At 44.5% G+C, this 13,271-nt stretch overlaps 1 protein-coding gene across 5 annotated transcripts in view; it reads left to right on the top strand.

The window, feature by feature from the left end:
• Positions 1-13,271, top strand: part of COL11A1 (collagen type XI alpha 1 chain) — a 382,842-nt gene that overhangs the window by 165,448 nt on the left and 204,123 nt on the right. For all 5 annotated transcript variants that reach the window (XR_008306906.1, XM_053249173.1, XM_053249172.1 and 2 more), the window contains 4 exons: positions 5,527-5,580; positions 6,696-6,749; positions 6,875-6,928; positions 8,811-8,864. Coding sequence is in view for 4 of the 5 variants with exons in the window: in XM_053249173.1 (XP_053105148.1) it covers positions 5,527-5,580; positions 6,696-6,749; positions 6,875-6,928; positions 8,811-8,864 (216 nt within the window). In the remaining variant the exon portion in view is untranslated. The remainder of the gene's footprint in view (positions 1-5,526; positions 5,581-6,695; positions 6,750-6,874; positions 6,929-8,810; positions 8,865-13,271) is intronic.

Here is a 13,271-nt window from a genome sequence, read left to right as displayed (position 1 = left end):
AGATTGAAAAGGGTCTAGATAATCCATATCACCCAAAACCCTCTGCAGCTGTATCACCTTGCTGTATCACCTTGCCCAAGAAGGAAAAGTTTGAAACGGGTCTTTAGTTGTCTAGAATCAAGAGAGGGCTTTTTAAGCAAAGATCTTAATATAGACTCCATGAGACATGGTAGTAGCTTGCCCTTCCGTTAATGAGGCATTGATTATAGCCTCCAACCATCTGCCTTGTACCCTCTCTGGCAGATTTTATTAGCCATGAAGGGCAAGGGTCAAGAGATCAAGATGTTGCCTGCACACTGCCCAGAATCTTGTCCACATCCTCAGGCTGCATTAACCAAAAAGAATCCAACACAATAGGACCAGATGGTGCTTGAGCCATGTCTGCCGGAACTGTCAAAATCCTGGAGTCCAGATCAGCACGTATGCAAGTGACTTTATATGCAAAGTGTCATGCAAACTGATCACAATGGGCTGTAGATGGTTCCTTCCGCATTACCTGGGGAGATGTGTGGAGCAATGTATTTGCTACACAGAACAGCTCTGTTGGTCTGCACTGAGCAGATACAGTGGAGGCGGACAAAAAACGTTTCTTAGCCACCCCTACAGAGTTGTCCCTATAATGAATTCTAGACCTTGTTCGGTCAGATTCGTCACGGTTCTTCCTCCAGCGTCATTCCAGCCATTGTCTGAGTGAGTGGTTTCATTGCCCTAAGCTCCAAGGAAAGCCAAGAAGCAGAACGGCCTTCACCAGGTCAGAGAGCGTGTTTAGGAACAACCATGTCTATAACCTGGGCTGTTTCCACATTCCAGAAATTCACCGGGGCCTTGACAGAATTGCCTCTGGACACTGGAAACTCCCCAAGAGCGGTCTTGAAACTGAGCAGATCCATAATCTTTTGGGGGGCAGACCATTTTAATTGGTCCACCACCCCTGCAGAGGGTAGATAATGCAGTCAAACTAAACCCCAGAAGATTATGATCTGTCCATGACAAAGGAGTCCTCAATCTCCCCCCACCTCCAGATCATTTATTCCCTGGCCAGCAAAAACCTGATCCAGAGTGTGTCCTGCCATGTGGGTAGGGCCTGATACCAACGGAGGTAGGCCCATGGTTGCCATGGAATCCTGAGCTGCTCCTACAAGGGGGGCCTCAGCATGGACATTTAAGTCCCCCAAGACTATAAGCTTGGAGGAACCCAAAGCCAGCTCCGAGACCACCCCCTCCAGCTCAAGTAGGGAGACTGAAGGGTAGTGGGGTGGTCGGTACACCACCCAGCCCACAATCAGATCATGGTTGAAAGATGTTTGGCCATTTACTGACCTCGCATTCAATAGGAGCACCCTAATCCTAGAGGGAGTGTTCTCAGAGCTCCCTGGGGCCACAGGTTTGGGAGAAAAGCCAGAAAAAGGAACAGGTCTCAATTGCCTGGACCGCTTCCCCCTGTAATGGCCTGCCCAACTCCCACCACCATATCTCCCTCTGCCCGCTACCTGTGAGATCACTACCCCCAGAACATCCCCACTGTTTTGCTCACCCAGACACATCTCCCCAGTCCAACAACTCCCAGCTCCTCTATTTCAATTAAAAAAAAAAAAAAACCAGGTCCCCAGCTTCTTCAATCATTCAGCTCTATCTTCCAATCTAGGAGGATACAAAGGTTCTTGATGAAAACATGGGGTGTTCCTCATGTCTTCTGGAGTTCCCAGCCTGCTCCCCCCAGGTTCACACCCCTGGTGTAGCCTGGTCATTTATAGCCAGCAAGGGGCACCTGGAGGGGTGGAGCAGAGGCAGACAAACAGTCCCTACCAATGACTTCTCCTATATGAAACAAGATCAATTCCTGGTTTCATATTATGGTATATAAACTGCAATTAAACCAGAGCCCCTGAGTTTGGGCAACATGTGGAATTGTGGTTTAAAAGCTAGGATTCCATTGTGTGAAAGGAGGGCAGGAGGGAGTGTGTGGTAGGGATGTGCAAACAGGCTCAATGTTGAACAGCTTCGACGACGAGCTGGTTCGGTTTGACAGCTCGGCATCGAACCGAGCCACCCCCTGTTCGGTCCAGCCTCGGACCAAAGTTCACAATTTTTTTAAATTTTTTTAAACCTTTTCCCCATAAGGGGAAGGTCCTTGAGGCAGGGTGGGGGTGGGGCGCAAAGGTTCCCCCTCCCCACCGCTGATCTCCGTTCTCACCCTCTCTGGCCCGTTTGGCCAGTTTTTCGGCCCGTTCAGGCCTCCGTATTTCAGTGTGGCAGCCATGCCGCCATGCATGTGCAAATGGCCTCTGCGAGACCCTGAGGCCTCGCAGAGGCCATTTGCGCATGTGCAGCAGCATCCAAAATGGCCACCGCACTGAAATACGGAGGCCCGAATGGTAAAAAAAAAAATGGCCAAATGGGCTGGAGGGGATGAGTACGGAGGCAGGCAGGGGGAGGGGGTACCTTTGCGGACCCCCTCCCTGCTGCCTCAAGGACCTTCCCCTTTGGGGGAAAAGAAAATAAACAAACAAACAAACAAACAAACAAACACACCCTCAGACCGAACCGAACTGCGGGGGGGGGGTTTCGAGGGGGTGCTGCTCTGGCCAGGTTTGAGTCTGGTCCAGACTCGAACTGAACCGGGCCAGCCAGTTTTGTGCACATCCCTAGTGTGTGAGCTTAGCTCTCTTTTTCTGATTCAATGGTGTGTTGTGAACAGTGCAGAAGCTGGGGTAGACATCCTCCATTATGGAGACTTTTAAAGACTCTGTTCCACATAGTCAGGAAGACATGCTCACCTTATTGATTCATGTATTTACACAGGGCCATGAATATGCATGCCGTTTTACTGCACAAGAGATAAAGACAGGTCACTGCTTCCACGTGCTTACAATCTAAAGGCTGACAGTAGAGGAAGATGGAATGGGCAAGCATTAGAAAGAATAATATGAGCAAGTGCAGTTAGCTGTATTTAGAATTCGTTGTGGTTCATTTGTTGCAATTAAGCAAAGGCTTCACAGAAGAGATGGGCTTTAGGGAGTTTTAAAGGAAGCAAGAGACAGATGGTACTACACAGATGTTCTGGAAGGGCGTTCCAGGCACAAGGGGCAGCATATTGCTACATTCCCTTCAGTCTTCTGTACTGTCACTACAATTTGGTGCTTAGACCATTATAGGTACTCCTGAAATCTTATCTCAGAAACCTCCAGCCTACCAAAAGAACCCCTAGGAACCTCTGGTTCAGGGGTAGGCAACCTTTGCTCTCCAGCTGTTGTTGAAATACAACTCCCATCATCCCCAGCCATAAATTGTGACTGTGTATTATGGGAGTTGCACTTCAACATCAGCTGAAGGTCCAAGGTTGCCTACCCCTGCTCTAGTCATTCCTAGTTCAATGCATGTCAATTTTTTTCCAGAGTTTAGTGCTTCAGGAGAATGAGGAAGCTGTAATTTTCCTGATATTACTCCTTAACCACATAGTGTTTGGAAAATCTGCTTTGTTTGTTTGTGGTGTGTGTGGTGGGGGTGGGGTAATTAGGTGTGTGTGTGGTTTTGTTTTTTTGCTGCCATACTACTTTAAGATCTATACTCTGCTGATAGTGTAATGAAGCACTGAGGTAAATTGCTTTTCCCTTGCCACTGCCCCAATAAAGCTTGTTCATATCCCTTGGCCAAAATAGTTTGATTATTAGACCACAGCTCACAAAAAGCCTTTCCTGGAATGTGGAAAACAAAACTGTTTCCCTGGTGCCCCTTTATTGCTTCAGTTCCAGACTATCAGGATAACCTTGTGGGCAGCTGCTGATAGCAGAGCAAACCTTCAGGTATCTTGTGTCGGAAGGTGTCTCGCAACCTGGCAGCTACTCTGTCATCCATCACTTCATGTCCCATCTAGCTAAGTGAGCTCCAAACAGCAGCTTCCCCGATCCTTGCATTTATCTAGGTATAACTTGATGCTTTCCGCTGAGTATAATTTTCTTTTTCAAAGCAAGACATTAGCAGGACTTCTCTGGAGCAAGTGATTTCAAAGCAGGTTTACCCTGTTCATGACGCACCAAGCCAATGCAGCCCACCATAGTGGTTCACTCATGACTTTACTTCAGGGACTTGACACTTGCTCCCATTTAGATAGGCAAGAAACAGGAGACTCTTTGAGCCCCCTACCATATATTGCTAATGTGCTGTGTGGAGCTTTGTAAGACACAAGTTATGCAGATCTGGTTTCATATAACTGCAGTACTGAGAACTATCATGTGGAGGGAAAGGCTTAGAAATAGAACAAATAAAATAAGTATGTTTTTATTTTACATAAATATGTTTATTTTACATATTTAAATATGTAAAATATGTTTTACATTTAAATAGATGCTCATTTAAATAGATGTGTACCTCCATTCCAAACACATGTTTCTGTTTAGAAGTATGTTCTGTTGATTTCAGCGGGATTTGCAAGTGTGCAAGTGTGCCACAACTGTAACCCCAGTTAGGACTTAATATGAATCAGGGGTTTTATAAAACATTTCGTAAGAAAACTATGTCCTTAGCTATTTTATCTTTAAGCCACTAGGAGGCTGTAGAAATCCAGCTGTTCTTATTTGGAACAATGACCAAACAGTGGTGCATTGTGATATTTTAAATCTTCATTCCCCGCCCCAACCTGTGTACTCATCTTAATATGCTACAAAGAATCCAGATTTCCCACTAAGAATCCATTCAGATAATATCTTCCTAAGCCAAGTTGAGAGTATGATACATCCACAATACAACTGTGATTGTGGTTTTGGAAATCCAGCTCTTAATTACTTTCTGCCTTTGTGCTGTTCCTTTGAGCCAAGTAAATAATATGACATCCTAGTGTATTTGGATATAGGAGACCAACATAACTTCTGAACTCTCAAGCCAAATATAGTCTGCCAATCATGTATAGAGATAGAGGCTCATTAGGTGTTCGATAAATTTTTCTTCCTGCCTGCTAGGTAGATGTCTGTGTGTATGCGTGCATGCACACATGTGCATATATATACAGTTAGTAGGCCACAAATTGGTTTACAATTTGTATAGGTTTGTGATAGAAAATCATAGAAAGGGAAGTGACCTCAGGGGTTATCTAGTTCCAGCCATTGCAATAAAAGGATTCCCAGCCAAACAGCTAGCTAGCTAATACTCAACAATATATTCATTTTAGTAAAGGATTCTGTAATGTAAATACTGTATCATGTGGGCTATTATTATTAAAATATTTTATATGCTTTTCATCCAATCAGCAATTTTAATAATAAAATGTTATGGGGAAAATTGCTTCTTCTTCCAAAAGAGATCACAATCTAAAAGGAAACACAAAGGAGACCCCAGCAACAGCTAACAGGACTGAATAGCGACAGTTGCTCCACTAAGGAGGATCAAAACAGGATCAGGTTGTTAGTTATCCTTAAAAAATTATAAACATCTCCCAAATGATCATAATCAGCAGTGAAAATTTATTCTTTTTCTTGCCGCTAAAACATGACTTAGGCTCAGCTAAAAGTGTGTTTTGCTTTTGTTTTACAGGGTGGTCCTGGTTCTGCAGGTGCCAAAGGTGACGGTGGAGACCCAGGCCCTCAGGTAGTATTCTTTTTTATAGTACAGCACAGAAATAACAAACCAACCAACCAAAACACATTTGTGGTGGCATGCAAAACTCTTAACCTTGAGAGTTGTGGCTGCTCTGTTAGGAAGCCAATGGCTGCATCAGTTTCAGATGGCCACAGTGAACCCACTGGTTGTGGGAATTATTCTTTAAGACTAGTGTTTGTTTGCTTAGCACATGTTTATGGCAGCCATTTCTCTTGCTACTTAGTCTCAGAGAATTAAATGTTTGAAACCTTCCAATTTTACCCTATGGATATCTCTGCCTTCCTGAATACTGCATGACATATTGTCACAGATACGTAATCTTATGAAACTTACACTGAGAGGATTAAACATCATTAATTAAGTGGGGATTTTCTTTAACGATTTAAAATAAGAGAGAACAAAAGATGGAGGTCTGGATGTACTTGGACTGCATCCAAGTACATCAAAAGAATCGTGGCAAATTCCCCAAATCGGAGTTTAGTAGACTTTGCCACCATCTCTAATTATAAGACATTAATTTGACCATGATGATAATTGCCCATGGTTTTATCATTCACCCTTCCCTACAGGGTTCTTTTGCATGTCAGAATTGTCTGCTGTTGATGACTTTCCCCCTAAATTGAGGGATAATGCTCCTGTACTAGCAGGAGGACTCTAGTCTTGTCCTCCTCATAGCTCTGGTGCCTTAATATCTGATCCGATATGCTGCTTTCTCAGCATGGGAGCTCATAGAATATGATATAGTAATATACTTTGCTATGTGTTAAAAACTGCATAGCAGGCACTTTTTACAGTTTAGTGGAATCCCACCATAGAGGTTTTGCTGTGAAGATATATTGAAAATCCCGACTTTTCATCTTTTATAAACCAGTTTTACTGGAAGAATGTTGCAAATGATTTATCTGTCTTTTTGAAAGTGATATACTGCAAATGAGGTTTAAAAAAAGCCTGCGGTCACCCGCGGTCACCTCCTAATTCACCTCCTAATAAGGGGACTCAAAGTTTCCAAAGGCCAATTTGAGGTGATTATTAATAAGAATGTCTTTATAGGGCTGTTGATTTATCTTTACGGGTTATAGTCAACACATCTTGTTTATTTTTAGGGCCCTCGAGGTATACAAGGTCCAGCTGGTCTGCCTGGAAAATCTGGCAAAAGAGTAGGTATTGGATGTAGACAGCTCACATTTGGTAAAATGCATGTGTTTAATTTCAGAATGACAACAAACATATGTTTGACACGTTGTATTTAGTATTAAAGTGCTGTCTTGTTTTTACCTTCTAGGGTCGTCCAGGTGCAGATGGCGCTAGAGGGATGCCAGGGGAACCTGGTTCAAAGGTTAGTAAAGATTGGTCAAAAGTAGTTTAGTGCTAGAGCATTTTTCAAGTGTGTCAATTAGGAATGGGAGATCTTCATCCCAGGTCTACAATATGACTGATCTTGCAGGATTGTGTGTGGAAAGAATGGCAATGAATTGATCGTATGACAAAGTTTAAGTGGCTTTGCTCTTAATGGCCTAATTATTAGTTAAATAAAGTCATGTAGAGCAGGGTTTTCAAATGGAGGCAGTTGGATCACTCATCATTCATGGGTTCAACTTACCCTGGTTACTCCTTTGGGTGCTCCTGTGCAGATCATTGCACTTGAAGCTGTAGATTGTACGCATGTCCAGGATGGATCATTTTATACCAACACCTTGTAATGAAAAGGCTGTTGTCAGTTCTGTCATATTCAGCCCTCACTCTTACAATTTAAGGTATTCATAATGCTTTTAGAGGTTGTTCCCACACAAGCTGCCTGGGTTACTGTCTGTTCATTCAGTCTCAGCAGTCAATCATGGGTGTGATCACCACTGGGTTGTTGGGCTTCCCACCAGCCTGTTGGCATTTTTGGCAGTGAGTTTTGGAGGAAGGAGTGCCATTCAGAGTGGAGCAGCTGCAATCCTGAGAGCAGGTGCTTGTGTGGAGCACGCTGGGATGCAGAAGGACTTCCTCCTCCCAATCCCAGCTCGGGACTCTGCCGCAGTGCCACTTGTGTGGGCATGCAGCATAGTGGAGCCTGAGAGAGCCACCACTCATCTGGGGGGAAGGTAGGCAAGCTCCTGCCTCCCCCCTAGCTCTCCCCAGCCCCACAGGAAAGGTCATGTGGATTATCTTTTGATGTATGAATCAGGTTTAAAACAACTGGATTTCAAACCTACTCTACATAACTGGACATCAAGACTACAGGCACAGTCTGTTCCCACATGGGAATAGCTGTGCATGGGGAGAGTCCAGTGGTGTGTTTTTCTCTCTCTCCCTCCCATCCACCCACCCATTCTCCGAGTGGTGTGTATACACACTACAGTGTGATAGTCTCTACTCTTAAAAGGGGCATCATGCTTGCTTCTCATATACTGATTCAGCTTTCTTCTCACTTATAAGTCATTCATGCTCCAAGCAGGAGTAACTTGTTGCGTGTTATGTCGGGCAGAGAAATGGCTGGATAAGTAAATGATAGGCACACATGAGTCACTCGTTAAAAGTAATGGCTAGTTCGCTGCAATGTGTGTGCACACACACTGCATTAAATCCTAGGCTGATCTTAGTCTTGCCCACACTGGGGTAAATAGTTTCCCAAACGTCTACTGGTTAGAACATAAGAACAGCCCTACTGGATCAGGCCCAAGGCCTATCTAGTCCAGCATCCTGTCTTACATAGTGACCCACCAGATGCCTGTGGGAAGCCCACAAGCAACAGGTGAGGGCATGCCCTCTCCGGCTGTTGCTCCCCTACAACTGGTATACAGAGGCATCTTGCCTCTGAGGCTGGAGGTAGCCTATAGCCAGCAGACTAGTAGCCATTGATAGACCTGTCCTCCATGAATTTGTCTAAGCCCCTTTTAAAGCCATCCAAGCTAGTGGCCATCACCACATCCCGTGGTTTTAGTTCATATTGTAGTTTGTTTCACTTTATTGCTTCTCACACAGAACATGCTACAATAAAATTATCTTTGGTGTTAAACAGGCTCTCTCTTCTCATTGTCCTTAGAGAACAGTCTAGCTTTTTAGTTTTGTTGCAAATTTGACTTTCAGGTTACTCTAAGCAAGAGCCAAACTCAGGGCAAACCTATCCCCCTGCAAAATAGATTTACAGTGGGTACCTGCAATTTATCAAGACCATTACAAAATGCAACAGTGAATTGCTAAAGCTGTGGTCTGTTTGTTTGTTTTCTCACTAGGGTGACAGAGGTTTTGATGGCCTTCCTGGTCTGCCTGGTGATAAAGGTCACAGGGTAAGAAAATGATGCATGTTTATCTGGAAGTCTATTAAAAATGTGGCTGCAGCTGTTGCCCAAAGCAATTGCAGTATTTTCATACCCTAGACAAGTTTGATGACTGTGTAGGCATTTTTCTTGCCAGCTGGACTAGAGTATTTTCATTAAAGTAAGTAGCTGACATCTAGAACATGCATTGGGAAGGTGCAGCAGGAACCTGCTCTTAGCTCCACCAGTTTTTCTTAGCAGCGGAGCAGGTGCATGGGGGAGGGGAAGCAATTTTTATGCTCATTGCGTTCCAGAAATATGTCCCTGAGGGCTACATGATCCTTAGGGGCATGTTTCTGGAAGTCAAAGAGCAGTAAGGGAGGCAGGGGAGATCAGCAAAAACTGGCCCCCTTGCCCACATGCACATGCCCTGCTGCTTGGGAAGATTTTGGCTGCAAGGAAGCACCCTTTTGCTGCATCCTTGGTATACTTCTCCAGATGTCAGCCAGTGATACTATTATGGAGTGAATGTCTGAAGGTGGTAGCCTAAACCTCAGCATCTGTGGATCTTAAATACAGGTAATAATAGGCTTCATTTTCAGGTATAATTTTACTTCACATTAATGATCACTTGAGGGAACATTCTAGTCTCCCTTCATCAGCTCATATTCAAGTCTTATAATATATGCTTATTGTATTGCAGTTAACTTACAATGGAAATCTGGTTAAGTTGTATTGTATTGTTCCATTCTCTATCTGTCTAAATATCTGTCTGTCTGTCTGTCTGTCTTATATGAGACCTCATACAAATGTCTCATGGTGGTTTACAAAATAAACGATAAAACCAGAATTAAAATCAAACATTAAAACAGTTTAAAATGAAAAACAACCAATTAAATAACAGTAACAACCACATAAAAACCAACTTACAACTGATCAAAGGCCTGATGAAAGGCATATCAAGGTTGAAGGTGGCCTAGGTGCAAACTCTAAAGCTAAACTCCTCTAAAGGAGAGGAGAGCTGGTCTTGTGGTAGCAAGTATGACTTGTCCCCTTAGCTAAGCAGGGTCCACCCTGGTTGGATATGAATGGGAGACTTGATGGATGAGCACTGTAAGATACTCCCCTTAGGGGATGGAGCCGCTCTGGGAAGAGCAGAAGGTTCCAAGTTCTCTCCCTGGCAGCATCTCCAAGATAGGGCTGAGAGAGACTCCTGCCTGAAACCTTGGAGAAGCCACTGCCAGTTTGTGAAGACGATACTGTGCTAGATAGACCAATGGTCTGACTCACTATATGGCAGCTTCCTTTGTTCCTATGGACCTGCCACCACAGGCCCTACACTGTAGCCAGGTAAGTGGCTGGGCCTGGAAAGCGGCAGTAGGAGGCAGGAGTGCCATGCACCCTTCTGCTGTGAGTTGCCCCTTCACTGACCACTTTGTTCCTTGCGATGGTGTATAGTTGTGCTCCAGCCATGGCTGGGGCTGAGAAGCGGCAGCAGGCACTGCGCTAGGGATGGGCGGTGCTACTGCTACACCAGGCAGCGGAGGAGGGAAGACGAGTGAGGTGGTCCTCAGGGCCAGGTGGCTCTGGGAAGCTGGGAGGCATGGCTTTTTTGTACCTGTCTGCCCCATTGAAGTTCTGCCCCTGCTTGAGCACTCTTTAAAAATCTGCCAGAGATGGGGAAACTCTTACAATAACAGGGAATTCATTCTAGAGCCTCGGGGCAGCTACAGAAAAGGCCCTACTTCTAACTACAAATTCATACTCACTGTGAATCCATGCCACAATCCCTGATGCCATAGTTTCTCCACTCCAGTCAGGGGTATAGCTATAATTGAGCAGATGGGTTCAAAGAACACGGGACCCCCAGCTCCAGAGGGCCCCCCAGCTCCACCCCTCCCTGTTTTCTTCATTATCTCCCTCACTCTGAGGGGCCGCCAGGGAGAGGGGCGAACACTAGCTACGCCCCTGACTCCAGTCTAGGGATTATTTTCCCCAGTCCTTTGAATTAGTTTTCCTTTCTTAGGACTGCTTCACACACTTTATGGCACAGTTTTTTTTGCTGTGGCTACACCGGTGTCATGCTGCCATTCACACTTGATGTGTTTATTGAAGGGAACGCTGGTGTAACTGCCAAAAACTGATGCCATGTAAAGTGTGAAACAGTTCTAAACATCTCCTTCAGTCCATTCCTGCCAGCTGGATTGCCGTTCCCAGGCCAACCCTGCTCTCTTTCCACTTGCTTTCTGAATTGCTTGGTAAGAGATAGAAGTTGGGGAAACCCCAAGCATATGACTAGTAAAATGTCACCCGAGCTAGGTCTCACTTGGGTTAAAGGCCATGATGTTCTGGCAGGCATGGTTTATCTCATTTGCATATTGCATACTACTTGTACAGGGGGAAAAAGCATACTCTTCATGCTTCCCATCAGTACTCCATTTAGATCTATTTAAATATTACTGAGTGTGTGAGGAAGCCAGCAAGAAGCACTTTCTCATAGCAGCGACTCCATGTGGCTATGTTTGTAACTGCTTGACACATGCACTGGCCTGACCATGTGGAGAGTCTTCATACCAGAACCTCACATTCCTGGTAGCTGCTGGCACATTTGTTTGGGGACCAAGCCAAAGATATGGGCCACTATACCTGAATCCAAGGCCTAACAATCTTGAAGCCAGTAGCCTAAACCGGAGCCTGGAGTCTGAAGTACATAGGAAGCTACCATATACTGAGTCAGACCATTGGTCCTTCTAGCTCAGTGCTATACAGACTGGCAGCAGCTTCTCCAAGGCTGCAGGCAGGGGTCTCTCTCAGCCCTATCTTGGAGATGCCAGGGAGGGAACTTGGAACCTAGATGCTCTTCCCAGAGCGGCCCCATCCCCTGAGAGGAATATCTTCTAGTGCTCACACTTCTAGTCTCCCTTTCATATGCAACCAGGGCAGACCCTGCTTAGCTAAGGGGACAAGTCATGCTTGCTACCACAAGACCAGCTCTCCTCTCCAGTACAGTACAGTACCACAAGACCTCTTCAGTACAGCAAGCTAAATGCATTGCTCTGTTGATTAGGCTGATGAAAGTCTGGCCTCTTATATTTATACTGGGCTTGGCTAACTCAGAGGTTTTATACTGCCTGCCAATCCCAGGACCTAGTCTTGCTAGGTCCTTAAAAGATCCAGGGCAACAACCCTTCTTTTGATGATTGAACTCAATCAATCACCTCTTCACCCAAGCTTTTTCAGCCTTTTAAATGTTTAGGTTTTAATCTGTGTTTGATTTTAAATTATCTAAATTGTTTTTTAAGTTTTTGTGTATGTTTTTGACTTGTTTTTTATTTTTAATTATTGTTGTTGTTGTTGTTGTTGTTATTATTAATAATAATAATAATAATAACAATAACAACAACAACAACATTTAAAAACCACCCCACCCAAAGGCTCTGGGTTGTGTACAACAACTTTAAAAAGACATAGAAACACTCACAATTCAAAACACAGTGCTCAAAACAACAAAAACAATTTAAAAACAATTCAAAACCCTTTGAAACCAATTAAAATACTTTAAAAAACAATTTAAAAACCTTCGAAGGCTAGGCCAAAAAAGTAAGTCTTTAGGGTTCTCTTAAAGGCCGACAGCGAGCCTAAACTGCAGATATCTGCCGGGAGTGCAGATATCTGCAGAGATATAAGTCAGGAGCTACTATAGAAAGGGCCCAGTTCCAGGTTGCCACCAGACGTACTGGTGGTAACTGGAGACAGACCTCTCCAAATGACCTCAATGTGCAATGGGGATCATACAGAAAAAGGCGTTCTTTAAGGTAGCCCAGACCCAAGCCATTCAGGTCTTTAAAGGTAATAACCAGCACTTTGTATTTCACCTGGAAACATATCAGTAGCCAGTGCAACTGTTTTAAAACAGGCATCATATGGTCTCTCTGGGTTACCCTAGAGACCAGTCTGGCTGCCACATTTTGAACTAATTGAAGTTTCCAAACTACATACAAAGGCAGCCTCACGTAGAGCGCATTGCAATAGTTGACCCTGGAGGTTACCAGCTGATGCACAACTGTTTTGAGATCGTTGTCTTCAAGGAATGGACGCAGCTGTTGAATCAGCCAAAGTTAATCGAAAATACTTCTGGCCATAGCTTCCACCTGATATACCAGGATGAGGCCTGGATCCAAGAGCTCTCCCAAGCTGCGTACCTGTTCCTTCTGGGGGAGTGTAACCCCATCCAGCACAGGGAGATCTAACTCATCCCTCAAATTCCAATCCCCCACAATGAGCACCTCTATCTTGCTTGGATTCAGCTTCAATTTGTTATCCCTCATCCAGACCATTACTGCCTGTAGGCAGGCATTTAGGGAGTGAATGCCATTTCTTGATGATGATGATGATGATGATGATGATGATGATGATGATAAGGAGATATAGATTTGG

The sequence above is a fragment of the Hemicordylus capensis genome, chromosome 4, assembly GCF_027244095.1.
Source record: "Hemicordylus capensis ecotype Gifberg chromosome 4, rHemCap1.1.pri, whole genome shotgun sequence".
In the NCBI taxonomy this organism is placed as follows: Eukaryota; Metazoa; Chordata; class Lepidosauria; order Squamata; family Cordylidae; genus Hemicordylus; species Hemicordylus capensis.
Note: the sequence above shows the minus strand (reverse complement) of the source record. Positions and strands in the feature narration are given on the sequence as shown.